We start from the raw sequence: 27802 nt of genomic DNA, 5'->3' as shown, positions 1-27802 counted from the left end.
CGAGAGGAGGTTTTGGAATTAATTGATAAACTTAACATTAACAAGTCACCGGGACCAGATGGCATTCACCCAAGAGTTCTGAAAGAACTCAAATGTGAAGTTGCAGAACTGTTAACTAAGGTTTGTAACCTGTCCTTTAAATCGGCTTCTGTACCCAAGCACTGGAAGTTAGCTAATGTAATGCCAATATTTAAAAAGGGCTCTAGAGGTGATCCCGGCAATTACAGACCGGTAAGTCTAACGTCTGTACCGGGCAAATTAGTCGAAACAATAGTTAAGAATAAAATTGTCCAACACATAGAAAAACAAACTGTTGAGCAATAGTCAACATGGTTTCTGTAAAGGGAAATCGTGTCTTACTAATCTATTAGTAATTCTTTGAAGGGGTCAACAAACATGTGGACAAGGGGGATCCAGTGGACATAGTGTACTTAGATTTCCAGAAAGCCTTTGACAAGGTCCCTTACCAAAGGCTCTTATGTAAATTAAGCTGCTATGGGATAAAAGGGAAGGTCCTTTCATGGATTGAGAACTGGTTAAAAGACAGGGAACAAAGGGTAGGAATTAATGGTAAATTCTCAGAATGGAGAGGGGTAACTAGTGGTGTTCTCCAAGGGTCAGTCCTCGGACCGATCCTATTCAACTTATTCAAAAATGATCTGGAGAAAGGGGTAAAGAGGGAGGTGGCAAAGTTTGCAGATGATACTAAACTGCTAAAGATAGTTAAGTCCAAAGCAGACTGAAGAACTTCAAAAAGATCTCACAAAACTAAGTGATTGGGCAACAAAATGGCAAATGAAATTTAATGTGGATAAATGTAAAGTAATGCACATTGGAAAAAATAACCCCAACTATACATACAATATGATGGGGGCTAATTTAGCTACAAGTCAGGAAAAAGATCTTGGAGTCATCATGGATAGTTCTCTGAAAATGTCCATGCAATGTGCAGAGGCGGTCAAAAAAGCAAACAGGATGTTAGGAATCATTAAAAAGGGGATAGAGAATAAGACTGAGAAAATATTATTGCCCTTATATAAATCGATCGTACGCCCTCATCTCGAATACTGCATACAGATGTGGTCTCCTCATCTCAAAAAAGATATACTGGCACTAGAAAAGGTTCAGTAAAGAGCAACTAAAATGATTAAGGTCCCATATGAGGAGAGATTAAAGAGGCTAGGACTCTTCAGCTTGGAAAAGAGGAGACTAAGGGGGGATATGATAGAGGTATATAAAATCATGAGTGATGTGGAGAAAGTGGATAAGGAAAAGTTATTTACTTATTCCTATAATACAAGAACTAGGGGTCATCAAATGAAATTAATAGGCAGCAGGTTTAAAACAAATAAAAGAAAGTTCTTCTTCACGCAGTGCACAGTCAACTTGTGGAACTCCTTACCTGCGGAGGTAGTGAAGGCTAGGACTATAACAGAGTTTAAAAGAGAACTGGATAAATTCATGGTGGTTAAGTCCATTAATGGCTATTAGCCAGGACGGGTAAGGAATGGTGTCCCTAGCCTCTGTCTGTCAGAGAGTGGAGATGGATGGCAGGAGAGAGATCACTTGATCATTGCCTGTTAGGTTCACTCCCTCTGGGGCAGCTGGCATTGGCCACTGTCAGTAGACAGGATACTGGGCTAGATGGACCTTTGGTCTGACCCGGTATGGCCTTTCTTATGTTCTTATGTTCTTAAGGATATACTCTGTATCCTCAGATTCCTGAGCTATTAAATCACAATACTCTTCTCAACGCGGAAAAAAGGACCTCAGAGGAAAAAAGTAGGGTCTCTCTAAACTGAGCTTGTGCTACCTGTCATAAGACACAGCATGATGAATCTGTGTCCTGGCGTAAGTATTGCACTTTGAAAGTCCACATCCCTTCACTGAGAAAACTCTTTAGAACCCCTTTCTGGGCATGCACAGCTAGAGTTGGCAATAAGAGAGCGGCTGGTTAACAACTGCAAGAGGTTTTCCATTCTTTCTTTCTTCGAACATTTCCTGAGTTGTTTACCCATGTTTGCTTATTTGAAACTCAAGATTTGCCTGTGTCTATTAAAAGGATGTCTCTTTCTCCACTCTATTACAGGGACAAGACAAGAACCATCTCGCCTCCTTTTTAACAATCTGTGCCGCCTTAACAAAGACCTGAATCATTCTCTGTCAGTGAGTCTCAGATGGCCCATGTTTCAAGCATCTGACTTCAGGCACAGAGAAGTTAGTACCATTAGGAGGATGGATGCATATGACTGTAGCAATAAATGCTATTCATCTTCAAAGTGCTTACAATCCTAGGAGGTAAGTAAATAATCTATCTATGAGCAGAGGGAGGTACAGAGAGGTTAAGTGACCATAGGGTGACCAGACAGCAAATGTGAAAAATCAGGACGGGGGGTGGGGGTAATAGGAGCCTATATAAGAAAGAGACCCAAAAATCAGGACTGTCCCTATAAAATCAGGACATCTGGTCACCCTAAGTGACCACAAAAGGAATCAGTCAAAGACAGGACAGGATTACAACTCTGCAGTTTATTTTTGGCACCCATGGATGTGTTTAGACCTCTAAACCATATACAAACTCAGAAAGTAACTTCACATGTGCTTATAATACTGGTTGCTCATCACAATTCTCAACAATCTTTTAACTTCACTATTCACCAGGCCTATACCAAGTCACTGTCAACATCACACTCCTTAACATTTCATCACATTGCATATTGCAAGGGGGCAAGATTTGCAAATGTCTAATTGCACCTTCCATATGCAACAGTAAAGAAAATAGTACAATCCAGTTGAAACTGCAAGTGAAATTTTCAGTGAAAATGTAGTTACCCAAGTTAAGCTTGGTGTCCTAGCCAAGTTCTAACAGCCCTACATTTACAGAAAGCAGCATGAGTTCTTTAATCTCCGGTCAGGAACTCTGTTTTACTTTCCATCCAAAGAGCACAATGCCCCTTAAATATCAGTCCTCGATTCAGCAAGTCACTAGCAACACCTGCCTTCAATAATTAGGCTCTCTCTGACTAACTCCCTTCTAAGTACTAATAAAAACATCAATATTTTTTATTGACTAGATGTGGACAAATCTGACATGGAACCACTGAGAAACCATATGTATGGAACCACACAGTTGTCTTTTTACAGTTGCTATTCAGTGCACTTTAACTGCCTAGTAGTGTCTGTCCCTGTTCCTAGCATTCAGTAACATTGAGCAGCACCAAAAAACTACTTCCCTGTATTTCAGCAGAACAAGTACACATATAAAGCTGGAATCAATCCAGCATCATTGGCTACCTGACCAGGGAGTGCCCCTCAGGAAATCTTCAGCACTGATCACAGCCACTGGGAACTAGTCTGTTGCTATTCAGTTTCTGCTTTAAGAAAGGGGACTTAATACGCCATAATGGAAACGAGGGCCTGATTTTCAGAAGTGCTAAGTAGGTACAACTGCTACTGAAGTAAATGGAAGATGTGGCTACATGGCACCTCTGAAAGTTAGGGTCTTCAGTATGGAACAAAACAGTATGCAGAGCATTTACAATTCAATGACCCAACAAAGAGGCAGAAATTTAAATTACTGAGATTTCTTTTTATTTTAATATTGTTTCCCCCCCCCCCAATAGGCTATATCTATCAGCTTCCCTTTCATTTTTACACAGCCAAATGTGTTTTCTTATAGCTAACTATAAAGGTATATTCAAACTCAGGGCAATCCATCACATCTGAGTCTTCATTATTAAGTCTTCCAATGGCTCTTTGAAGCAATGGGTTCATTTTATCTGCCTCAACCCCTATATCCTCGAGTTGCACACTTTATGGCCTTCTCTGACCAGGATGCAAGAGGGTGTGCATCCTTTAAATAGCCTGGAGCATTCTGAAAGGAAATACAAACGAATTTGGCTACAAGAATTAAAAAAATAAAAAAATAAATGTTGACCTTTATGAATTTATTTTTTAATTCAGACCCCAAGTTGCTATAGTAAATGAAGAAAGAAGGAAGGTAAAACTTAGCCTAGACAGTGTTTGTTATATGTATACAGGTAATCTGGTTTGGAGAACTGACACTGTTCTCAATATAGGGTGGAATGATTTTCCCCCTAAACGAGTCAGAAGGGGAATCCCAATAAAAATAATGAGACAGACCCTGAAACCCTATCGCAAACCAACTCAAAACAGGAAACATTATCCCATTAGCCTGGACATTTCTTAATCATTAATCCATCTGTTTTATTCATTCATTCACTGTCTGAGGCCCTGATCCAAAGCCCACAGAAGTCAAGAGTAGTCTTTCCAGTCACTTTAAATGGACCTTGACAGTCTACATTTTTTTTCTTCAGGCTAATAAACAAAGAGAAGACCCCTAAAACAGATGGGACAGAGGCGCCCATCTGTCGCCCTGACATTTCATCTCGGGAGGTATGCTGCCTGCCGGGAGCCCGTATCCGAGATGTTACGGAGGCATTGTCGAGGATTATTCAGCCCTCTGACTACTACCCCATGCTACTCATCCATGTGGGCACAAATGATACTGCGCGGTGTGACACTGAGCGGATCAAGAGTGACTACAGGGCTCTGCGAGTACGGGTGAAGGAGTTTGGAGCGCAGGTGGTATTCTCTTCAATTCTTCCTGTCAAAGGTAGGGGCCCGGGCAGAGACAGATGCATCATGGAGATGAATGCCTGGCTGCGAAGATGGTGTCGCCAGGAGGGCTTTGGCTTCCTAGACCACGGGATGCTATTCGAGGAAGGACTGCTAGGCAGAGATGGCGTTCACCTTTCAAGGAGAGGAAAGACCCTATTCGGACACAGACTGGCTAACCTAGTGAGGAGGGCTTTAAACTAGGTTCGACGGGTACAGGTGAGCAAAGCCCACAGGTAAGTGGGGAACATGGAGACCGGGGAGATGGGTCGGAAACGAGAGGGAGTGTGGGCTATATTGGCAGAGAGAAAGGAGGGTCAGGACAAAACTGGGAGAAAGATCAAACCAGTATCTTAGATGCCTATATACAAATGCAAGAAGTATGGGCAATAAGCAGGAAGAACTGGAAGTGCTAATAAATAAATACAACTATGACATTGTTGGCATCACTGAAACTTGGTGGGATAATACACATGATTGGAATGTTGGTGTGGATGGGTACAGCTTGCTCAGGAAGGATAGACAGGGGAAAAAGGGAGGAGGTGTTGCCTTATATATTAAAAATGTACACACTTGGACTGAGGTAGAGATGGACATAGGAGACGGAAGTGTTGAGAGTCTCTGGGTTAGGCTAAAAGGGGTAAAAAACAAGGGAGATGTCATGCTAGGAGTCTACTACAGGCCACCTAACCAGGTGAAAGAGGTGGATGAGGCTTTTTTTAAGCAACTAACAAAATCATCCAAAGCCCAAGATTTGGTGGTGATGGGGGACTTCAACTATCCGGATATATGTTGGGAAAATAACACAGCGGGGCACAGACTATCCAACACTTCACATCCACTAATGTCATATATGCCATCATGTGCCAGCAATGCCCCTCTGCCATGTACATTGGCCAAACCGGACAGTCCCTCCGCAAAAGAATAAATGGACACAAATCGGACATCAGGAATGGTAACATACATAAGCCAGTAAGTGAACACTTCAATCTCCCTGGTCATTCTATTACAGATTTAAAAGTCACTATCATTGAACAAAAAAACTTCAGAAACAGACTTCAAAGAGAAACAGCAGAACTAAAATTCATTTGCAAATTCAACACCATTAATCTGGGCTTGAATAGGGACTGGGAGTGGCTGGCTCACTACAGAAGCAGCTTTTCCTCTCCTGGAATTGACACCTCCTCATCTATTATTGGGAGTGGACTACATCCACCCTGATTGAATTGGCCCTGTCAACACTGGTTCTCCACTTGTGAAGTAACTCCCTGCTCTCCATGTGTCAGTATATAATGCCTGCATCTGTAACTTTCACTCTATGCATCCGAAGAAGTGAGGTTTTTACTCACGAAAGCTTATGCCCAAATAAATCTGTTAGTCTTTAAGGTGCCACCAGACTCCTTGTTGTTTTTGTAGATACAGACTAACACGGCTACCCCCTGATACTTGGACTGCATTGGAGACAACTTTTTATTTCAGAAGGTTGAAAAAGCTACTAGGGGGGAAGCTGTTCTAGACTTGATTTTAACAAATAGGGAGGAACTCGTTGAGAATTTGAAAGTAGAAGGCAGCCTGGGTGAAAGTGATCATGAAATCATAGAGTTTGCAATTCTAAGGAAGGGTAGAAGGGAGAACAGCAAAATAGAGACAATGGATTTCAGGAAGGCAGATTTTGGTAAACTCAGAGAGCTGATAGGTAATCATGGGAATCAAGACTGAGGGGAAAAACAACTGAGGAGAGTTGGCAGTTTTTCAAAGGGACACTATTAAGAGCCCAAAAGCAAGCTATTCCGCTGGTTAGGAAAGACAGAAAATGTGGCAAAAGACCACCTTGGCTTAACCATGAGATCTTGCATGATCTAAAAAATAAAAAGGAGTCATATAAAAAATGGAAACTGGGACAGATTACAAAGGATGAATATAGGCAAACAACACAGGAATGCAGGGGCAAGATTAGAAAGGCAAAGGCACAAAATGAGCTCAAACTAGCTACGGGAATAAAGGGAAACAAGAAGACTTTTTATCAATACATTAGAAGCAAGAGGAAGACCAAAGACAGGGTAGGCCCACTGCTTAGTGAAGAGGGAGAAACAGTAACAGGAAACTTGGAAATGGTGGAGATGCTTAATTACTTCTTTGTTTCGGTCTTCACCGAGAAGTCTGAAGGAATGCCTAACATAGTGAATGCTAATGGGAAGGGGGTAGGTTTAGCAGATAAAATAAAAAAAGAACAAGTTAAAAATCACTTAGAAAAGTTAGATGCCTGCAAGTCACCAGGGCCTGATGAAATGCATCCTAGAATACTCAAGGAGTTAATAGAGGAGGTATCTGAGCCTCTAGCTATTATCTTTGGAAAATCATGGGAGACAGGAGAGATTCCAGAAGACTGGAAAAGGGCAAATATAGTGCCCATCTATAAAAAGGGAAATAAAAACAACCCAGGAAACTATAGACCAGTTAGTTTAACTTCTGTGCCAGGGAAGATAATGGAGCAAGTAATTAAGGAAATCATCTGCAAACACTTGGAAGGTGGTAAGGTGATAGGGAACAGCCAGCATGGATTTGTGAAGAACAAATCATGTCAAACCAATCTGATAGCTTTCTTTGATAGGATAACGAGCCTTGTGGATAAGGGTGAAGCTGTGGATGTGGTGTACCTAGACTTTAGTAAGGCATTTGATACAGTCTCGCATGATATTCTTATCGATAAACTAGGCAAATACAATTTAGATGGGGCTACTATAAGGTGGGTGCATAACTGGCTGGATAACCGTACTCAGAGAGTTGTTATTAATGGTTCCCAATCCTGCTGGAAAGGCATAACGAGTGGGGTACCGCAGGGGTCTGTTTTGGGACCGGCGCTGTTCAATATCTTCATCAACAACTTAGATATTGGCATAGAAAGTACGCTTATTAAGTTTGCGGATGATACCAAACTGGGAGGGATTGCAACTGCTTTGAAGGACAGGGTCATAATTCAAAATGATCTGGACAAATTGGAGAAATGGGCTGAGGTAAACAGGATGAAGTTTAACAAAGACAAATGCAAAGTGCTACACTTAGGAAGGAAAAATCAGTTTCACACATACAGAATGGGAAGAGACTGTCTAGGAAGGAGTACAGCAGAAAGGGATCTAGGGGTTATAGTGGACCACAAGCTAAATATGAATCAACAGTGTGATGCTGTTGCAAAAAAAGCAAACATGATTCTGGGATGTATTAACAGGTGTGTTGTGAGCAAGACACGAGAAGTCATTCTTCCGCTCTACTCTGCTCTGGTTAGGCCTCAACTGGAGTATTGTGTCCAGTTCTGGGCACCGCATTTTAAAAAAGATGTGGAGAAATTGGAAAGGGTCCAGAGAAGAGCAACAAGAATGATTAAAGGTCTTGAGAACATGACCTATGAAGGAAGGCTGAAAGAATTGGGTTTGTTTAGTTTGGAAAAGAGAAGACTGAGAGGGGACATGATAGCAGTTTTCAGGTATTTAAAAGGGTGTCATAAGGACGAGGGAGAAAACTTGTTCACCTTAGCCTCTAAGGATAGAACCAGAAGCAATGGGTTTAAACTGCAGCAAGGGAGGTCTAGGTTGGACATTAGGAAAAAGTTCTTAACTGTCAGGGTGGTTAAACACTGGAATAAATTGCCTAGGGAGGTTGTGGAATCTCCATCTCTGGAGATATTTAAGAGTAGGTTAGATAAATGTCTATCAGGGATGGTCTAGATGGTATTTGGTCCTGCCATGCGGGCAGGGGACTGGACTCGATGACCTCTCGAGGTCCCTTCCAGTCCTAGAATCTATGAATCTATGAATAATTCCAGAGTGCAAAAAAGGATGGAAATCCCAAAACTATTTACATGCATGAAAAAATCCTGCAGGAGGTAAGGATTCTGTGCTGTGACGTGCTGAGTATACTCATATGTATGAAAATTAATTTGGGCTATATCTACCTAGCACATGTTAAGCTTGCTTTTCCTTTCAACTAAAGCTACCACCATGCATAAAAGAACATGGACAGAAAGTATTTTTACAAGTTTGGCAGCTGCATACAGAGAGATTACAGTCATTTTCTTCTTTTGCTTGCATTTTCTGGTTGACATACCTATAACCTCAGGAAGGGTTCTATGGTATTTTCCATCAACAGCAAGGATACTTAGCTGATCAGCCTGCAGCTTTCCATACTCCTAGAAGTCAGATAGCAAGACATGCAGAGTTCCTCCAAGTGCTTCTTTTTCTTCCCTATCCTTCATTTTTAGCTAAGCAGGGTCTTTATGGCTTATTGCTCCCTCCCTGAAGCAAAAGTTAACAACAGATGAGGCACAGAAAACCTCACTGCTAAACATTAAGAACATCAGTACTGACCTTAACTTGGTGTTACGAATTCATGGGGGCCCTCAGGAAAGTGAAAGCAAGATTTATTTAAATGGACCTTTTATGAAAACGACTGTGGTTTCCAGCTAGTCAGATATATGCAGTCGATAAATAGCCTTATTCACCTTGCAGTGTCTTTGAAGCACTTGGGAACAAAAGCATTGTTCTGGAGGGTTGAGGCAGAAGAATTTTGCTAGACATACTTTCAAAGACTGTGCTGTTAGCATTAGAGGATATTTTAAAAGGTAATTGCTCTGAGAAAGATCTGCAAACAGTGATTTACTAATGAGATGCCAAGCATGGGAAACCATGCAAAGGCCTCAAAACCTGTAGACTAAGATAAATAGCACAACAGAATATACTCAACAAGTGCCGGTGTAAACCATAGAAAATATATATATAAAATATGAAGTTATTAAACATTTAGAGCCAGGGAATTCATAGTTTGTGGGATGACTGAGGAATCTCCCTGGCTTTTCTCCCTACCTATAAACCACTGTGTAAAGGGCAATAACATGCAATTTACTGGAAGAAATAAATAATTCTGTATTAAATATCTTGCCATAACTAAGGAACATACATACAGAAATGTGAGAACCAGCTCTATTTTAAGATTAGATGTGAAGTAAAAGCCACCGGACAACTATATATAATAAAATGGTTTGATAATAATACTTTGCCTTAATTGCTTACAGTACTTACAATCTGAAAAGCATCAAGCCCTCCTGCGTCATATGTAGCTATATTACATATAGCAGCACTTAAAATACTCTAAAAGCAACACATAGACCATGAGAGATGTTTAGGTTTTAAAAACATAAATAAAGCTTCCTTCTCAGCCAGGGACAAAAAGGGGGTTTACTCTTTAGCTAATATTTATAACACTTTATACTTGTTTGCAGCAGAAACTGCCATAAGGTGCTTTGGCAATGTTGGTCATGAGTATAAAGGCCAAGGAGAATTCAGTGGTAAGGCAGAGGGAATAAAGTCAGTGACAAGGCACGTTAAATTCACCCTAAAATGACCGCCAACTCTTTCAAGTATGGTATCCTCAGTTTTGTGATTCTGCTGTCCACATTCATTTTGTGAATGACGCCCCTACCCGGTTCTTCCCCCACATCAACATAGGCCCAATCCTAGACTTTATTCAGGCTAAGCACACAAGAGTTTTGCTTGCATAAGGAGCATGGAATCTGACCCATTGTATGCTCTGCAAATTTTACAGTTAGAAGTAGAGGACAAGTTGCAATTTAATCATACTACTAATAAAACAATGACCTAAAAATGCCAAGGAGAGTGGCAGATCAACCATGTAAAGGGTATTCCTTTCATGCTCCCTGAATAATTGTGATACACCAATGAAAAAGTTGTCATCCTGACAGTATGCCAGGCTTCCTTTCTCCCCACTGTCTCAGCAGGTACAGTTCCCTTCTGCATGGAAAACCAGGAACTATAAGTAGTTGCTTTTGCTACTGACCATTTCTAGCATCAGAGTGTTGGTGTCACTAGGCATAGCTACCAGGTAACTCGGGAGAGTGGAAGGCCAAAAGTGCTGATGAAGCTCTTCTGCTCTGGGCTACCTGAACCACAGTGACTCCATCTTGAGAACTTTCACCTACTTCTGTGCTAACTGCTTACGTGTTGAAGCAGAAATGTAAGGGTCAGCTTTTCTCTAGCATACAGCTGCTGTTTTGCTCAGACTGCTGTAAACAGGCCTTGCAAGGCCAAAAGATAAGCAGGCGAAGGGAAAGTTTCTAACATGCACACTGTGTACCTGCTGTAACTGTTGTCTGGAAGGGAGGGGTAAGGGTGAAATAGACAAAGGCTTGCACAGAAACAGCTTGGAATATAAAATGGAAAATTTTGTTTATATGTGTTGCACTTGATTTGAGACATGCTGGTCTCCTAGTGCCATTTCAGAGCTCTGAAATAAACTTGGCTTGCTTTCTCCCCTCGGTGTCTTTATTGGTGCCAAGCACACCGGGCGACGAACCCCTGTTTGCCATCTCGAGGCCTTTTTAGGCAGGCAACAAGAGGGACAGTATGCTTTGACTAATTTAGTTGGTAGCCAGAATTTAAAACTGGATAATTACTTTCAGTGACTCTCCTGTAATTCACCTAGCCCCAAATCTAGAAAATATAGCAGCTCCTTTCCTTGTCGCTAAGGTTGGGTTTACAGTGTTCTACTCCTGCCTCTGTCTCTTTTCATTACGTTTTATATAAAATGTAGGAGTTAACAATAGTGTTTCTGTCTCTCTACCCTTTCCCTCTGCCTCTCCTCCCCTTCCCGTACACACAGACTTCAATCAGTTTCAATACCCTTTTTAATTAATCTGGTTGTTTATAGAAAGTTCTTCTCTCTAACAGCCACTCAGGACACTTCCACATTGGGGACTGGAGTTTGGGGCCAAGATTTTCAATAGTGACTAGCAATTCAGGGTGTCCAGTTTGAGACACCTGAAAAGAGCCAGATTTTCAGAAAAAGTTGACCACCTCCCTTCTGAAAACTAGGCCTCATTAAGCAGTCTCAAACTGGGCACCCCCAAACAGATGCACCTCAAATCACTAGTCACTATTGAAAACCTTGGCCTGCGATTGTAGCTGAGTCTTTCTTCACTCACAGTACAGGGGAATCCAGAAGTACTACAGGAGACAATCCTATTAAATCCCATCAGGCATTATTTACTATAGTCATTGACAGCTGAGTGTAATGGGACAGATTGTGACAGCTGAAAAATGAGCCTGCAGATATAAAGGGTATAGATGGAATGGCAAGTCTTACTTAGGTGGTGGTGCAGTTCTTTCTGTCCTTGGAGGCCTAGACAGCATGCTTTCCAGAAAGAGGAACTATGGTCAGTGTGTAACAGAGTCACCAGTAGGTTACAGATGCGCAGAAAACAGGAGACCTTATGTGAACCCATTTAATCAAGGCTATTAAACAGGTTATTAGGAAATAGAGTTTACTGATGCATTTCCTTGTTATGCAAGAAGAGTAGCAAAAGTTGAAACCAACAGGAGCAAAGGAAATGAGAAAGAAGCAGTGACACTCATTCTACTAAACAAACAAACACTGGACAGCTGCCTTTCCAATTCGTGCAGTTTTCATTGTAAAACTCTCTCCAATGAAATGTGTGGCTCTGTTCCAAGCTTGGCATATGCAAAACTAGTGAGAAGAAACCTTAGAGCTATCAGTCTATGCTCTTTCTGGGGTATAAATATAGAGCATTTATAAAATTAAATGGAACAATCAACCAACATGGCTTAGATGTCCTTTATCAGCAGTGCACATATATTCCAACAGTGTGATTACCCTAATCACAAGCATCAACAACAAATTAGTTCTGTTTAAAATTTAGTGGCAACAAAGCCATCAATCCAACACACGCATTCTGTAATTACAGTCCATGTAATATATTCTATAATTCTTCGTGTGTGCATGCCACATGAGCACGCACCCCTACAGACGCACACACACACACACACCAGCACCACCATGGAAAACAATTCAACATTTACTCTGCTGATACCTTTGATTCTGCCACAATCATTTGCGCACAGGATTTTCTATTCTTAGTACCACAGAACAGAAAATGCTACTGGCAACCAGAGTGTATATATGTGTGTTTTCACATGTGATAAGAGAATAGCAGCTTTCAGCATTGTTGTAGCCGTGTTGGTCCCAAGATATTAGAGAGACAAGGTGGGCGAGGTAATATCTTTTATTGGGCCAATTTCTGTTGGTGTAAAAGACAAGCTTTTGAGCTTATACGGAGACTTGAAGAAGAGCTCTGTGTAAGCTTGAAGGCTTGTATTTTTCACCAACAAAAGTTGATCTAATAAAACATATTACCTCGCCCACCTTGTCTTTCTAGAGATTAATAGAGCATATATATAATCCTTGCCTTATTAACGTTAAACCCATTCCTTAGAAAAATTGTAAATTATCACTTTCAGGTTATACTATGTTATGGGAAGAGGAGAAAGGGCAACAGATAGTTCCATGAATTCACATTGTAATTATTTCAAAAACAAAGCCAAAGATTTGATTCAATGTGAAATAACTTGATATGCCTCATGCTAAATAGCGTAAGCAAACTAGCCAGGACAGCCTGCCATTTGTCTGGTAGAACAACGGTCTTTGCCTTTACAAGTGAGTAGCGTCATCTTAAAAAATCACTGATTTCTCATTTAGAAATGCGATTTTTTAAAGTCTAATAAAAAGAAATTGCGCCTGCAAGTCATGTTCTCTGTACTCCTTTCCCACCTCTCTGCCTTTACAAATAGTAACATACAAATGAAAACAGGGTAATTTGTTTCTACAAAATTCATCTGCTCTTTTTGTTTGTTCCCCACCTTAACTCTTACTGCTTGGGACATCATAATCCTCTCCACAGCAGGTAATGATGCAAATTTTTGCAAAAGCCAGTAAAAAAACCGGGAAAATTGTTTATCAAAAAATCCTTTTTTCTTACTGAAATTCAGAACATTTCAGCCTTCTCTAATTATGACTAGAACTGTGTGAAGCATTCACAATAAAACAAATTCACATGTGGCGCCCCTTAATCCAGGATTCATTACTAATGCCAAGTTCAGAGCAGGTTTGCTATAAGGCTGGTAAACCTTGTTCCATGTCAAACCTCTGACATTTATGGTTTAACAGGGATTGGACATGAAACCAGATAGTTTGAGATTCATTTTACTTTGTGTTTTGTTGTTCATTTGAACCAGGAACTCCAAGCAAAAATAGGGGTACCGGGGGGTGGGGGTGGAAGGGGAACCAACTACACAAGGCTCAAAGTACCAAACAAGCAAATTCCTGGGAAATGAAATCACTGCATTGCACACAACCCTAATTTTGACAACTGGTAAAAGATAAGAGGCTAGTGAAACCTCAAGGAATAAAGGGTGGGATTTCAGAAGTGCTCAGTGTTGAGCAAATGGGAAATTTTATTATTGCCTCCAATTGCAGCAGAGTTAGATCAAAGCAGAGCCCTTTTGAAAATCCTCTCCAAAGATTCTGATTTTACATCAAAGTAGCTAGCAATAAAAAATACACAAGACATATGACCTGTAGCCAGAACTACAGCATCACTAAATAGACTGATTTCCCATGTTTTCCATATGGCATCAGTTGACATTTTAAAGAATCCAAATTAAGAACTCAACAGTCCAAAAGTCTTTGCCATTTTTATCCTCTTATCAAGAGCACATACAGAACTCTTGGCATGCAGGCAGTATGTGCGGGACCCGTGCTTTTTAGCATAATTCAAGAGCTGTCTGTTACCATATAATGGTTTTTCGGCTTAGTTATCTATAGACTTAAGGAAGGAACTCTTTTAAAAATTATCAACAAACCACTAGGAAATTATTTCTTACTTTTATCACAAGATATGACTTCACTGGTTGTAACTACCCCTTATTACTAGGGTATGCCTCTTATTTTAGACATTTATTTCATCTCTGTCCCACACAATCAACTTAACCCTCAAAAGCTAGTGACCGACACTTGAAGCCAATGGCAAAGATCCCATTGACTAATGGCAATTGAATTGGGCCATGATCCAAAGCTCATGGAAATCAAGGGGAGATTTTCAATTGACTTCAATGGGCTTTGGGTCATTAATAGTAATTTAATACAGCACTTTTGGCTAACTTCTGGTCTCAGACCAAACGAATGGGAGCAGCATGCATATATCCGATGGCAGAATTTAGCCTTTTGGATTTGCCTGTGAGAGTTATAGGGAAGAATTTTTCCTCTTACTGTCTATTCTGTTTGGGGGGGGGGGGGGGGGAGAAACACCTCAATTGTTTTTATTGATCATTTCCTCAAAGATTAGGTAACAAAAATAGCATATAAACAATAAGATTTTAGTGTACTTTTTTAAAATTACCTTGAATGCTGTTATGCAATGTAAGCTGAGTAATATCATCACCACCACCAGGAGAACTGTAGCTAAATTCCTCACATCCCATATCGACTCAATTAAAGGAATACTCCCAACCTGCCAGTCATAGCACAGAGTAATTGGTGCTAGCAGAAGCCAGGAATTGAAGGCCAGGAGGTACGAATAAGTTAGAAATCTGAAAGATGAAATGGAAATACAATACTTAGAATGTTCTCGATTCCATGCAAGTTTCTTCTTATGTTGAGAGCAGAGTGAGTTCACGCTGATCCAGGATATAGTCAATTATTGTCCCTTATACTAGAGAAAAAAAATATATATATATATATATGAAGATAGCAACATATAAGTCTTCAACATGTGTTATTTATAAACACCATAAAACTTTAAACCAATTATCTCTATATGAGAATTGTACATCAACTTTTGAGTGGCTTGACTGTTCTGCATGTATTATTGGAATGTTATATTTTTGAGGTGATTAATTATTTTTTTACCTGCTTTAATTCTATGTAATGTTTTATTCCTACAAAAAAAGTAATTAAAAGTTAAAATTATATACATAAGAGAGACCCACCCATCAGTCTCTTACGGCAGTATTGCTGGACTCCTGCGATGCAATGCAACCCTAATTCTGGCTTAACCAGCCATTTGAAGATTCCCTCTGTGCAGAGGAATTCATGGGTAGCTTAGAGCTGCTGCAGCAGTTCCTACATCAGACCCCCTCCCTGCTCTCTGGCACAGGTGGCATGAAGCCCAGACCAAAGTTGGTGATTCCTGGCTCCCATCATAGCCCTTGGGGGGCACGAGCAGTTGGCATGAGGGGGCTGCAAAAGTGGAGGGGGAGAGAGTCTTCTAACTTTGTAATTTGGTATTTGTAATGCAGAGGGGATTGGGAGGTGGGCGCATGGGAAACATGCTACTTTTTGGGACACGTGAAAGCATCTATGGACTGGAACAGGAGCAATATGAATGCATCCAAGTAAATAATTTGACCCTTAGCCACTTGGCAGCTACTTATTTTCAAACCTGAAAGCTGCTCTCTCAAACTATGTTTACAGAAGAGTTTAAATACATTTCTCTGTGAGCTGCTGAAATTGGTCAAGTGCTCACAAAGTCCATTGAGGGGAACTGTGAGATTCATAGACTATAAATTTTCATTGGTTTTAAAAAAAGGCAAATATATAGAACCAGAAAGCACAGAGATTTGCATATAAATAATAAATGTATACAATATAGCACTTTTTCATCTGTGTCTGCCTCGGTTTTTGTATATTACACTCTGGTAGCTTACAGATTTATTAAAGTGATCCCAAAGGACTCCCAAGACATGTACAAACATATATAAAAGATCATTTCATCCACCATTTACTGTGAAAACAGAGCAATTACTCAGCAGTATGCAGAATACTATACAGAATTTTAGGACAGGAGGTACAGGACACTGTATCTAACAATGACCTTAGGCAGGCAGAATAGAATGACTCATTGGAATTTGGCTAAGACCCAGGGACTAACAACCCTAACTTTTGTGTGGAAAAATATTTAATAACCACAAGTGGTTGGGATCTTGATTTTACTTCTCATCCCAAAGACACTATCTCCAGCAGCATAGTGTCCCAACACCTGTGCTGATCAAAAAGTCGTAAGGCTGTTTCACTGGGAAAATTTCCTTTTCAGGATAGTTTTTCAAAGTACTTTTTCCAATTTTGATATAAAAATTGTAAATCCCACAATTTTTAGGTTTTTCCCCCAATTGTTTTCCTCCTTTTTTTCATTTTACCATTGTAAAGGGAAAGAAAAGGAAAGGAAAAGAGTATAAGGAAGGGGATTTTTTTCCTCCCATAGGAAAAAAAATATGAAAAAGCCAGTTTTTCATCTGAAAAAGTTTTGAATAAAAAATGTTGATCAGTTCTACCCATCGTCACATTGGGCCATTGGCTCGTTACTCTAAATGAGGAATGCCACCTTCTAAGCCAGCAAAATCACTTCCTGCAGTATATGGGGATTCCTCAGAGATTCACCAATTCAAAAAATGATGTAGCTCAGCCTTGATCAGCATGCGGGAGCTGATGGGTTTATACAGCACAATGTCGTATGGCTTGACTTGCCATATTTCCAAATGAAAACCATTCACATCACTCAGTGAAAAGTGTCAGTCTGCAATACTGTTATAAACGTGGCTAAGATTTTCAGAAGTGAAGAGTAATTTTGGGTATCCAACTGGAAATGTCTTAAATTTTCAGAGAACGAGTTATCGGAGTTAATAAAAGGGCCCTTAGTGCAACTTGTGTATTGATATGTTCAAAAAGCATCTCAACAGTCATCCCAGATGGAAGATGCATCAAATTACCAGGCAATTCTGAAGCCTCATCACACTTCGACTATTTATCTTTCAGAGAGGAAGAGAGAAACGACTTGATACAAACGAGCAAAATGCTAAAGGGTTTAGATAACAGACAGGTTGGCCTTCAGCATCCACTCTCCAGGATACAAGAGGTGATAAAACTTTATGCAGCATGTAACAAATATGTGAAATTTGTTGTTACAGCAATTTAATGTGATTTAAAAAGGAATTCCAAATACATATATAGGCAAGTGTAATACAAAGCTCTACACTCTGCTGGGAAGTTAGTTCAGTGCGGATGATGAAGGGTTTTATGAATGGATCTATTTCCCCCCTCACTGAAGTGTTTTTGCCTTCCCCATAACCCTCAGGCACAGTCCACTTCTGGAGGCAGGTTACCAAAGTAGGCAGACAATTATTCCGTTCAGTTATGGCAACACTCAGGTTCCTTAAATGCAATCTGCCAACAGCAGTGAACTATTTCAAAGCCTACAAAAAACATTATGTACCATACATAGTTGACTGGTCCACGTCTCCGTACATCAGAATAGAAACCCGTTGGCCATTTCTCCTGTTGTCAGTCCTGAGAGCTCTCACTTAACTTACTTAGTTTAGAATGCATGCACCACGTATCCCAGAATGGCAAAACAGAAAAAAACTGATTGATTTTCCAGCAAGTCTTTTCGAATTGTAAAAATTCTACTAGTGATGTTTCTTATCACCAACAATTTGGACAGTCTTTCAATTTTGGTAATCTTGAATGTTCTGTCAGTTGTGTACCTAAAAATGTTGGTGGTTTTCAATTTTTATATCAAAACTGGAAAATTTATACAGTTTTAGCAAAACTGCAGAATATCCATGAAACCCTACATGAATATGCATGAAACTCTGCAGAATATCCAGGCCTAAAAGATTTGTTTTCCACAAATAGTGGATAGCTGTTTTATCATCTATACTTCAATGTCATCTCTCAGACTGATAAAAGCAAATGTTTCTGTAAGAGCAATGTAGGATTCAAAACTTTTCTCCAAAGCCTGCAGACAGACCAATGAGGCGAGAGAATTATCAAGATAGAAAGGAACAGTGCAGCATTCTCTGTTATGTTAAGCAAACAAATTTTACAATGTATGAACCTGTACCCCAGCAAAATGTATTGGAAGGTAGGGACTAAATATGCTACGGGTCTTAGATAAAACATAAATCTCTTGAACTGATTTTGAATTTTCTTATATTTAAATAATGGAAGCAAAAAATAGAGGGGATGGGCAGGAGCCATATTCAGGCACCCATATGATTTCCTGTAAATCCAGCATTGCATCTCTTACCTAGCATGCTTGAATAAAGACAAAAGTTCAGTGCAGGCACAACCTTTCAAAAATATTATTTCAAAAGCTGACATAGGATAGAAACAATTTGCAATTTTAAACAGAAATGAAACCTCCTGGAATTATTCCAAGAGCTAGTTACATTTTAGGGGCCAAGCCATAGTCAGCAACTAAAGTATTTCCTTTTAATTAGCTGACTGACAATAAATTACATTTTAAATTAATCATCATCCCTGTATTACTACTCATTTCTGCTGGAATTTCAAGAGGGGGAAAAAGTACAGTGCTTAAAACATTTTTTTGTCAGGCCTGCTGCATTTCAGCCCAGATAACAGGGTAACTTGTCATGGTGAGGAGACAACTGGAGGAATTTGCCTCTTAATTGGCATCACTTAGTGTCAATTGACATGTCCCTCCCACCTTCACCAAGTCAGTTAACTGGGTTTGCATTGAAGTGGAGATCAATTTTTAATTGCGCATTGAACATGAAAATACAAGTTTCAACAGTTGTCAAATGTGGCTTTCCCAGTCCCCCAGTCTCTGAAATATTCAGAAGTTGCAAGCTTTCTTTAGCTCTTAGACGTCGTCATGGTGACCCATACTTTCATATTCTCTAAGGCTAGATTTAATGTCATGTGCTTTATTTGGCACAACATTTATTACATCTGTTGCAGAAAACAGGAGCATGATTCCACTTTCTAAACAGGTTGCCTTTAGTGCAGAGAGTGTTATTTTAGGTCACGGTTTAAACTCAAACAATATAGGACACAAATACTTGAAGAATTGTCTGTTACCCCAGGCAGTAATTGAGAATGATTTAGAATGGAAAAGTCACAATCTCCATATTGCCAACCCCAACCATGCAGAAATCATTGAGTCTGCTAAAAAAAATCATGTGTGGGTGGGTGTAATCTGCCTTTTGGACTGGCTTTTGAACCTCTAGGGTTCACGTTTTCAGGCTTTTCTTTGCAACAATGACTTTAATTTAAAAAAAATAAAAAAGAGAGAGAGAGAGAGGGCTGCTCTCCTTGCCTAGTCACATGCGCTGGGGGTGTGGCTTTACGAAAAACACCAAATATTGTGAGACATGATAAAATTGTGAGTTGGCAACCCTGAATCCTGAGAAGGCCTTCTCTGCTAAGAGCCTGCTGCACTTGTGTGACGTTATTGACATAAACTGGGACCGTATAGATCATTGTTGCAACCAAGGTCCTGTAGTGGCACCCAAATCTTGTATAAAGGGGGTCAAATGGGGTGTCTAGGACAAGGTTATGGTTTACTGGTTATGATTATGCTGTCTATATGTGTGTATTAGTTTTGTAGTTGAAGTTATGAATATTGGCTCTATACTGTCTGTATGGCAAACTTATGCTATGCTTCTGGGTGACATCCCAGACAAACTGAGATTAGCTCTGCCTAGCCTGCTTGATGGCCCATTAAGGACCATCAGCTATACAATGGACTCACTGAGAGAAGGCAAATATGCCTTCAGACTCAGCAAAGTATGCAGGAACTTGCCAATGTGACTCCAGACTCCATTTTGCTGTAATTTTCCACAGTAAGAACAAAGAGGTGTTCTTACACCTGGAAAAGACTATAGAAGGCTGATGCCTCATCTCCATCTTGTCTTCAATCCTGCTTCTTACCTCTGGAGGAACTTTGCTACAAACTGAAGCTCTGAACAAAGGACTGAATGACCCATCCCAGCGGGGGATGTATTCCAGAGACTTGATTTGAACCTTCAGTTTATTCCATCACTGCTACAAGCCTGAACCAAGAACTTTGCCATTACTGTATGTAATTGATTCCATTTAACCAATTCTATCTCTCTTCTCTATCTTTTTCCTTTTATGAATAAACCTTTAGATTTTAGATTCTAAAGGATTGGCAACAGCGTGATTTGTGGGTAAGATCTGATTTGTATATTGACCTGGGTCTGGGGCTTGGTCCTTTGGGATCAAGAGAACGTTTTTCTTTTACTGGGGTATTGGTTTTCATAACCATTTGTCCCCATAACGAGTGGCACTGGTGGTAATACTGGGAAACTGGAGTGTTTAAGGAGATTGCTTGTGAGACTTGCGGTTAGCCAGGGGGTGAGACCGAAGTCCTCCTAGTCTGGCTTGTTTGGTTTGCCTTAGAGGTGGAAAAAAACCCAGCCTTGGGCTGTGACTGCCCTATTTGAGCAATTTGTCCTGAGTTGGCACTCTCAGTTGGGTTCCGCCAGAACCGCATTGTCACAACTTGAATGCTCTCCTCTCCCCTACAGATGCAAAAGGACACCCAACAACACCCCTGGGGTTAGGCTAGGGTTGCCAACCCTCCCGGTTTTGCCAGAAGTCTCCCGGAATTGGGCTCTATTTCCCGGAAGCTACTGAAGCCAAACCAGGAGATTTTAGGCTGCTAAAAGTCCGACAGTGCAGCGAGGCTAAGGCAGGCTCCCTGCCCTGAGGTAAGCGCAGCCCAGCCGAGCCAGCACCCTGAGCCCCTACCCCAGCCTGAGCCCCCTCCCACAGCCAGCACCTCAAACCCCCTCCTGCACCCCAACCCCCTGACACAGCCCAGAGCCCCCTTCTCCTTCCCAGAGCCTGCACTGCTCATCCTCTCCCCTCCCCAATCCCCTACCCCAGCCCTGAGCCCCCTCCTGGAGCCCACACTCCCTCCTACACCCCAACACTCTGTCCCAGCCCAGAGCCCCCTCCTGCACCCAAACTCCTTCCCAGAGCCTGCACTTCTCACCCCATCCCCACCCCAATCCCTCCTTGCCCCTGCCCTGAGCCCCCTCCCAGAGCCCGCACCCCCTCCTGCACCCCCACTCCAGACCAGTAAAAGTGAGTGAGGGTGGGGGAGAGCAAGTGATGGAGGGAGGGGGATGGAGCGTGGCGGGGTCCCGGAGGAGGGGCAAGGCAGGGCAGGGAAGGGCAAGGGTATCTGGATTTGTGTGATTAGACAGTTGGCAACCCTAGGATAGGCTCAGGATTTCTTCTGTTTGTAAATTTTGTTGATTTCTGCCCCTCTGACTTGATTCCTCTGAAGTTCACTCAGGCTTGTTTCCGAATGTAGCTGTCCCCCTCCCTACAGCCTCACCCACTATTGCAGGCAGTGCATGAAGGCCAGGGACAGTCTCCGTGCCTGCAGCTGGAAAGTGCAAGGATTGCTCCCTCCAGGCACCCCCCTACAAAGGGTATGGGAAGAAGGTAGGGCATGACCCCCCTTCTTTTTGTCACATGAGATTGTGCAGTTTATTCCCCCACGCCAGCCCCCAAAGGGATGGTGTAACAAACTGGAACATTGTTAAGTGGCACAATTTAATCCTATGGATTACTTTTGTTATGGCTCCCAGAAGCTGTTGGGCCTGGGTGCCTAGGAATAGCAGTACCCTTTATCCCTACATTTTAGCAGAAGGGTTGGGGGAGAAATGGTCTCATAAAGGGCACCAAAAACGGGAAATATCTGGAAGAATGGCAATAAATAGTTTATTTTTATATCATCTCAGATGAACCTAGGGTTGGGGAAAGAAAAAAATCAGAGGCTCTCAGGGAAGGGATGGTGTAGAAAACAGAAGCATAGAGGAGGGTTGCTGCCATTTCAGGGAACCCTGTAGCTCATCACTCCTTTGTTTAAATAACCCATACGCTTTGCCTGGTACTCAAGGGGGTTTTAGTTCTTTCTAATGGTGACAAGAATTCATTTATGTCCTTTATTAGGAGAAGAGTTTCTCACTCACGTATTAACAGCAGAACTCATTTCAGCTCTAGGCTCTTTCCACCATTTGCAAAGCCCTAAATCAAGCGTGGATAATGAGCCACTTCATGATAATGTTGTAAAACACATGCTGCTGCAATTATAACCAGGTGATGTTATTTAAGGGTATTGTATTTTAGTTATATTTATTTGCATATCCTCTAAGGCACATATCTCAAGCAGTTTATCAGTCCAGTCATATCTTCTGCAGGAATTTACTTGCATCTTGTCAGCCTCTGCCATTTTCTTATGATAACCACAAAATAATATGTTCTTTCTCTGCCCAGTACATTCTGTGTACATAGAGTAAAATCACATTTGTTTAAATAAATAAAATGATAGATTGGTCTCACAAAGTCCAATTTCACATCATCAGTAGAAGACAAGATCTAAATGTCAGCATAAACATTAATGGAGGGGAAAAAGCCCTCTCAACTGCAAAAAATATAATGGCTCCATATATTCCCTTTCATTATCACAGAGCTGGGGCAACTAGAAGAAAAGCTGCCTATTAATACAGTGCTGGGTACACAGAGTACAGAAATACAGAGCTATACAAGCAACTGCAGCTTGCTGAATAGTAAGATGTACCTTCTACTACAAGGTGGAGGAGGATGCTGTATAAACTGTACTGATCTTTCTATTCCTCAATCCAGTAGGTCTGTTTCCGAATCTCCTCCTAAAATTTGCTGCTAAGTAGTTGAAAATATCAGATTTTTAAGAATGAGGCACATTCAAATGAGACATTCAAACAGACTGACCTGCCAATAAAACCTGAGCTCTTGGGTATCATCCTGATAATGCTGCAATACGCAAAACCCTGGGGCTGTTCTTGTTCTCCCCACACCTGTACGTCCCTGAGAGTTTTGTGTTCAAATGTGATCCATTTTCCTAGCTAAAAAATGGTAGCAATGGATTTCAAGGAGCACCCTAAGCCAATCTAACAGGTTGGTGGCTACACACCAGGGCTTCAACCAAGGTTTACTGTAGGGGGAAAACGGTGAGCCCCCTGGGCAACAACTGACATATGGATTACTGCTCCCCAGGAAGTTAAAAACATAGATCTCTTGGAAATCAGTCAAGATAGAAATTCTAAAATAGTCTAAAAAGTCCATGTGACCCCAGAGAAAACAGCCTTATCTTTACCTATCCAGTGCCAACAGAAAGTGGAATGAATACCAAAAGGATACTGGCTGTTTGCCTCAAGGGGTCAAGCTACTTTCTCCAGCCCTGTGTTAGCAATGGATTTAAAAAGTGAAACACACAGGGCTCAGAGGAATAAATGTCCGATGCTAATGTTTAAGCTGTGCCTCTTTTCCCAAAGCTATCTTTGGGTGCCAGGTATTTGCATTCACAGGATATTCTGTTTCACAAGCAGGGTTTGTAATGGGTTCCACAGCCCCATTATAAATACCTATTAACAACCAATATTTCAGGATAGCAACATTTATCAGGGTTTGCTCATTAAACCGTATAAGATTAAGTAAGAGACATGCTCAACTCTTTGGCATGGGATAGGCAGGTTCCCACGTCAAGAGAGAGACCTGTGCTTTGTAATTTTACCTTTAGCGTTCCTCCCCCCGTTTTTGAAATGAAAATATATTTCAAAATTTAGTATATGGACTAGGGGGTCCCCATGTTAGTACGCCAGGACTTCTTGCTATCTCTGCATTTTCCTGCCTTACCCAAAAGTGAGCACTGAAGTAAAAAGTCTACTGTATATATTACACTGAAATGCAGATGAAATGAAACACACTGAGAAAGCAGCAAGAGCTCCTAAACTCAGAAAGTGTGGCCAAGAATCAGAATGCTCTGGATGGCTAATTAATGGGCTGGTATATTGCAGAGGTTGGTTTTAATAGTGCTTTACTAGCCTAGGGTCTAGTGCAAATCCCACAGGGGTTGTTGCAACTGACTTCCCTTGCCTTGCCAAATCTAGCTGGCGCAGCGATCTGCTTCCACAGCAGAGGTTTGCCCCTTGAGCTCAATAGCTCTATTCCCTTTGAAGCCTCAACAGTCACAATTAAATGCATCACTTAAAAAACAAACATAAATCCAAATTAAGTGTAAAAGAAGTAAACTTTGGTGGATGAGTGTTTCTTTGGGTTTCTGAATTTCCACTGTGTTGAATTCTCATACCTGATTGAAACACTTAACACACACAAAAGCCAAATTACAAAAAGAATAGTTTGACCACATAAAAAATGCTTGCTATCAAAGCAGTCATATTGTAAAGCAAATTAAAAGACACAATTAGGGCTCATTCATGGCTTCAATAGATGGATTTATGGCTGTCACACAACCAATGCTGGCAATGGTTAATATACAGTTACACTTGGAGAGAGACTTATTTTTTAAAATATTTGTATTTGGAACTTACTGGTGTAAGCAGAGTCAGGATGAGCTCTACCCTGACATCTGGTGGTGAATTATGGCGAGTGTGGAAAAGAACTCCAGGGGCTAATCTTCTTTGCATAGGCACACCCACCCGCCTGGCATGAGACAACAGCAACTGATAGTGGTTACTTTGGATGGGGTGGGATTCCCAGTTTCTCTGTTATTGGGGCAGGAGGAATAAAGTGTTGTTATCCTGATTATGTGAATCAAGGACAATGAAACTGTTTTATGACAGAGGATCTCACCATCACCTCAGGAGCACTCGCTAGACAAGGGACATGGGTTCCACAACCCAGTGAATTGAGAGAAGATGGGGATAGGTATTTGTACTTGATAGCATAGGCCCCTTTTGAGGGCCTGAACCATCAATTGCACCACCTTCTCTCTCCACCGTTGAATGTCAGAGCTAACTTTGATTCCATTAGGAGTCTAGTTACAGACTGCTGAGCTGAATTCACTTTGGGCCAATGGTGCACTGGGGCTCCCCTACTATGAGCTGAAATCACTAAGAGCTGAAAAAACAAAAGATCACTGAGTGCTGTGTTAACTAGTGGGGGAGCCTGAAGCTATATTGTTAAGTGGCTGGCGGAACAGTTTGGAGGAGCAGCAAGCGGCACGGAGCCTTGCGGGGACAGTTGGAGCGGCCCAAGGAACGGCAAGCGGAGCTGTTTGCGGGGATGGCTGGAGCGGCTCACAGGTCGGTAAGCGGAGCGGAGCCATTTGCGGGGACAGCTGGAGCGGCTCACAGGTCAGTGAGCGGAGTGGAGCAGCTCGTAGAGCAGAGCAGTTCGTGGAACGGCAGGAAGTGGACTGACTCGTGGTGAAGGCTGCGATGGAACCCCCCCGGAGAGATGGCCGGTTGGCCTCGGATCACGTAAGGTGCCCCTTAATACCCTGTGTGCCCTTTTACTCTGGGGCTGCACCGACCAGGGACAGACACTTTGGGGGTTGTTGGACTTTGGGGGCTCTGGGTGATTTTTGGGTTGCTGGATTCAAGAACCAAAGGGAAAGGACACGGCCCAGTTTGCTGGGGTGGGTCTTTTGCTCATGGTTTGTGTTAGGAATCCTGTTTGTGGTGTTTTTTTTCCAAGTTAATGCTGATGTTGTTTACCTCATGTTATGAAAAATTTTCTGCTACACTCAGGGTATGTCTACACTACGAAATTAGTTCGAATTTATAGAAGCCGGTTTTATTGAAATCGGTTGTATACAGCCGATTGTGTGTGTCCACACAATAAAATGCTCTAGGTGCTCTAGTCGGCGGACCGCGTCCACAGTACGAGGCTAGCGTCGACTTCCGGAGCATTGCACTATGGGTAGCTATCCCACAGCTATCCCACAGTTCCCGCAGTCTCTGCCGCCCCTTGGAATTCTGGGTTGAGATCCCAATGCCCGGATGATGCAAAACAGTGTCGCGGGCGGTTCTGGGTACATGTCATCAGGCCCCTCCCTCCCCCGTCACAGCAACGGCAGACAATAGATTCGCGCCTTTTTACCTGGGTTACCTGTGCAGACAACATACCACGGCAAGCATGGAGCCCGCTCAGCTCAGCTGAGCTCACCGTCACCATATGTCCTCTGGGTGCCGGCAGACGTGGGACTGCATTGCTACACAGCAGCAGCTGCTAACTGCCTTTTGGCGGTAGACGGTGTAGCATGAGTAATAGTCATGGGGCTGGCAGCCGTAGGGCTGCATTGCACCAGCCCCTTGCCAGGAGATGGTATATTGTGACTGGTACCCATCATCGTCGTATTGGTGTGGCTGTCAATCATGGCCACCTGGGCAGACATGCTACTGTTTCGATGATGATGGTTACCAGTCGTAATATACTATTTTCTGCCAATTGCCCAATATTGTCTGCTAAGCACCCAGAAGAGGCCGAGGGCGATGCTGGGTGCTGGCGGACGTGGGGCTGGCAGACGTGGGGCTGCATTGCTACACAGCAGCAGCCCCTTGCCTTTTGATGATATATTATGATTGGTACCCATCATCATCGTACTGGAGAGGCTATCACTCATGCTGCACCGTCGGCTGCCACCTTAAGATGTAAAAATTAGATTTGTTCTGTATTCATTTGCTTCCCCTTCCTCCATGAAATCAATGGCCTGCTAAGCCCACGGTTTTCAGTTTAATCTTTGGGGGGACCATTCTGTGTGACAGTTGTTTGTGTTTCTCCCTGTTCCTGTACCTGTACGCCATGTCGTCACTCGGCCCTCCCGCCCTCCCTCCTTCTCCTGGTCCATCAGATACTACTTTCGCGCCTTTTTTCAGACCAGGCGCCATAGCTAGCACTGGGATCATGGAGCCCACTCAGATCACCGCGGCAATTATGAGCACTATGAACACCACGCGCATTGTCCTGGAGTATATGCAGAGCCAGGACATGCCAAGGCGAAACCCGGACCAGGCGAGGAGGCGACTGCAGCGCGGCGACGAGAGTGATGAGGAAATTGACATGGACATAGACCTCTCACAAGGCACAGGCCCCAGCAATGTGGAAATCATGGTGTCACTGGGGCAGGTTCATGCCGTGGAACGCCGATTCTGGGCCCGGGAAACAAGCACAGACTGGTGGGATCGCATCGTGCTGCAGGTATGGGACGATTCCCAGTGGCTGCGAAACTTTCGCATGCGTAAGGGCACTTTCATGGAACTTTGTGACTTGCTTTCCCCTGCCCTGAAACGCCAGGATACCAAGATGAGAGCAGCCCTCACAGTTGAGAAGCGAGTGGCGATAGCCCTGTGGAAGCTTGCAACGCCAGACAGCTACCGGTCAGTCGGGAATCAATTTGGAGTGGGCAAATCTACGGTGGGGGCTGCTGTGATCCAATTTGCCAGGGCAATGAAAGACCTGGTGATAGCAAGGGTAGTGACTCTGGGAAACGTGCAGTCAATAGTGGATGGTTTTGCTGAAATGGGATTCCCAAACTGTGGCGGGGCCATAGACGGAACCCATATCCCTATCTTGTCACCGGAGCACCAAGCCACCGACTACGTAAACCGCAAGGGGTACTTTTCAATGCTGCTGCAAGCCCTGGTGGATCACAAGGGACGTTTCACCAACATCAACGTGGGATGGC

The 27802-nt window shown here is 42.3% G+C and overlaps 1 protein-coding gene across 3 annotated transcripts in view; it reads right to left on the bottom strand.

Moving 5' to 3' along the window:
• The window catches only part of TMTC1 (transmembrane O-mannosyltransferase targeting cadherins 1), a 213673-nt gene that overhangs the window by 103006 nt on the left and 82865 nt on the right, over positions 1-27802 (bottom strand). For all 3 annotated transcript variants that reach the window (XM_054034732.1, XM_054034741.1, XM_054034751.1), the window contains one exon: positions 14900-15089. In XM_054034732.1, the coding sequence (XP_053890707.1) occupies positions 14900-15089 (190 nt within the window). The remainder of the gene's footprint in view (positions 1-14899; positions 15090-27802) is intronic.

The sequence above is a fragment of the Malaclemys terrapin genome, chromosome 1 (genome assembly GCF_027887155.1).
Source record: "Malaclemys terrapin pileata isolate rMalTer1 chromosome 1, rMalTer1.hap1, whole genome shotgun sequence".
Classification (NCBI taxonomy): domain Eukaryota; kingdom Metazoa; phylum Chordata; order Testudines; family Emydidae; genus Malaclemys; species Malaclemys terrapin.
Note: the sequence above shows the minus strand (reverse complement) of the source record. Positions and strands in the feature narration are given on the sequence as shown.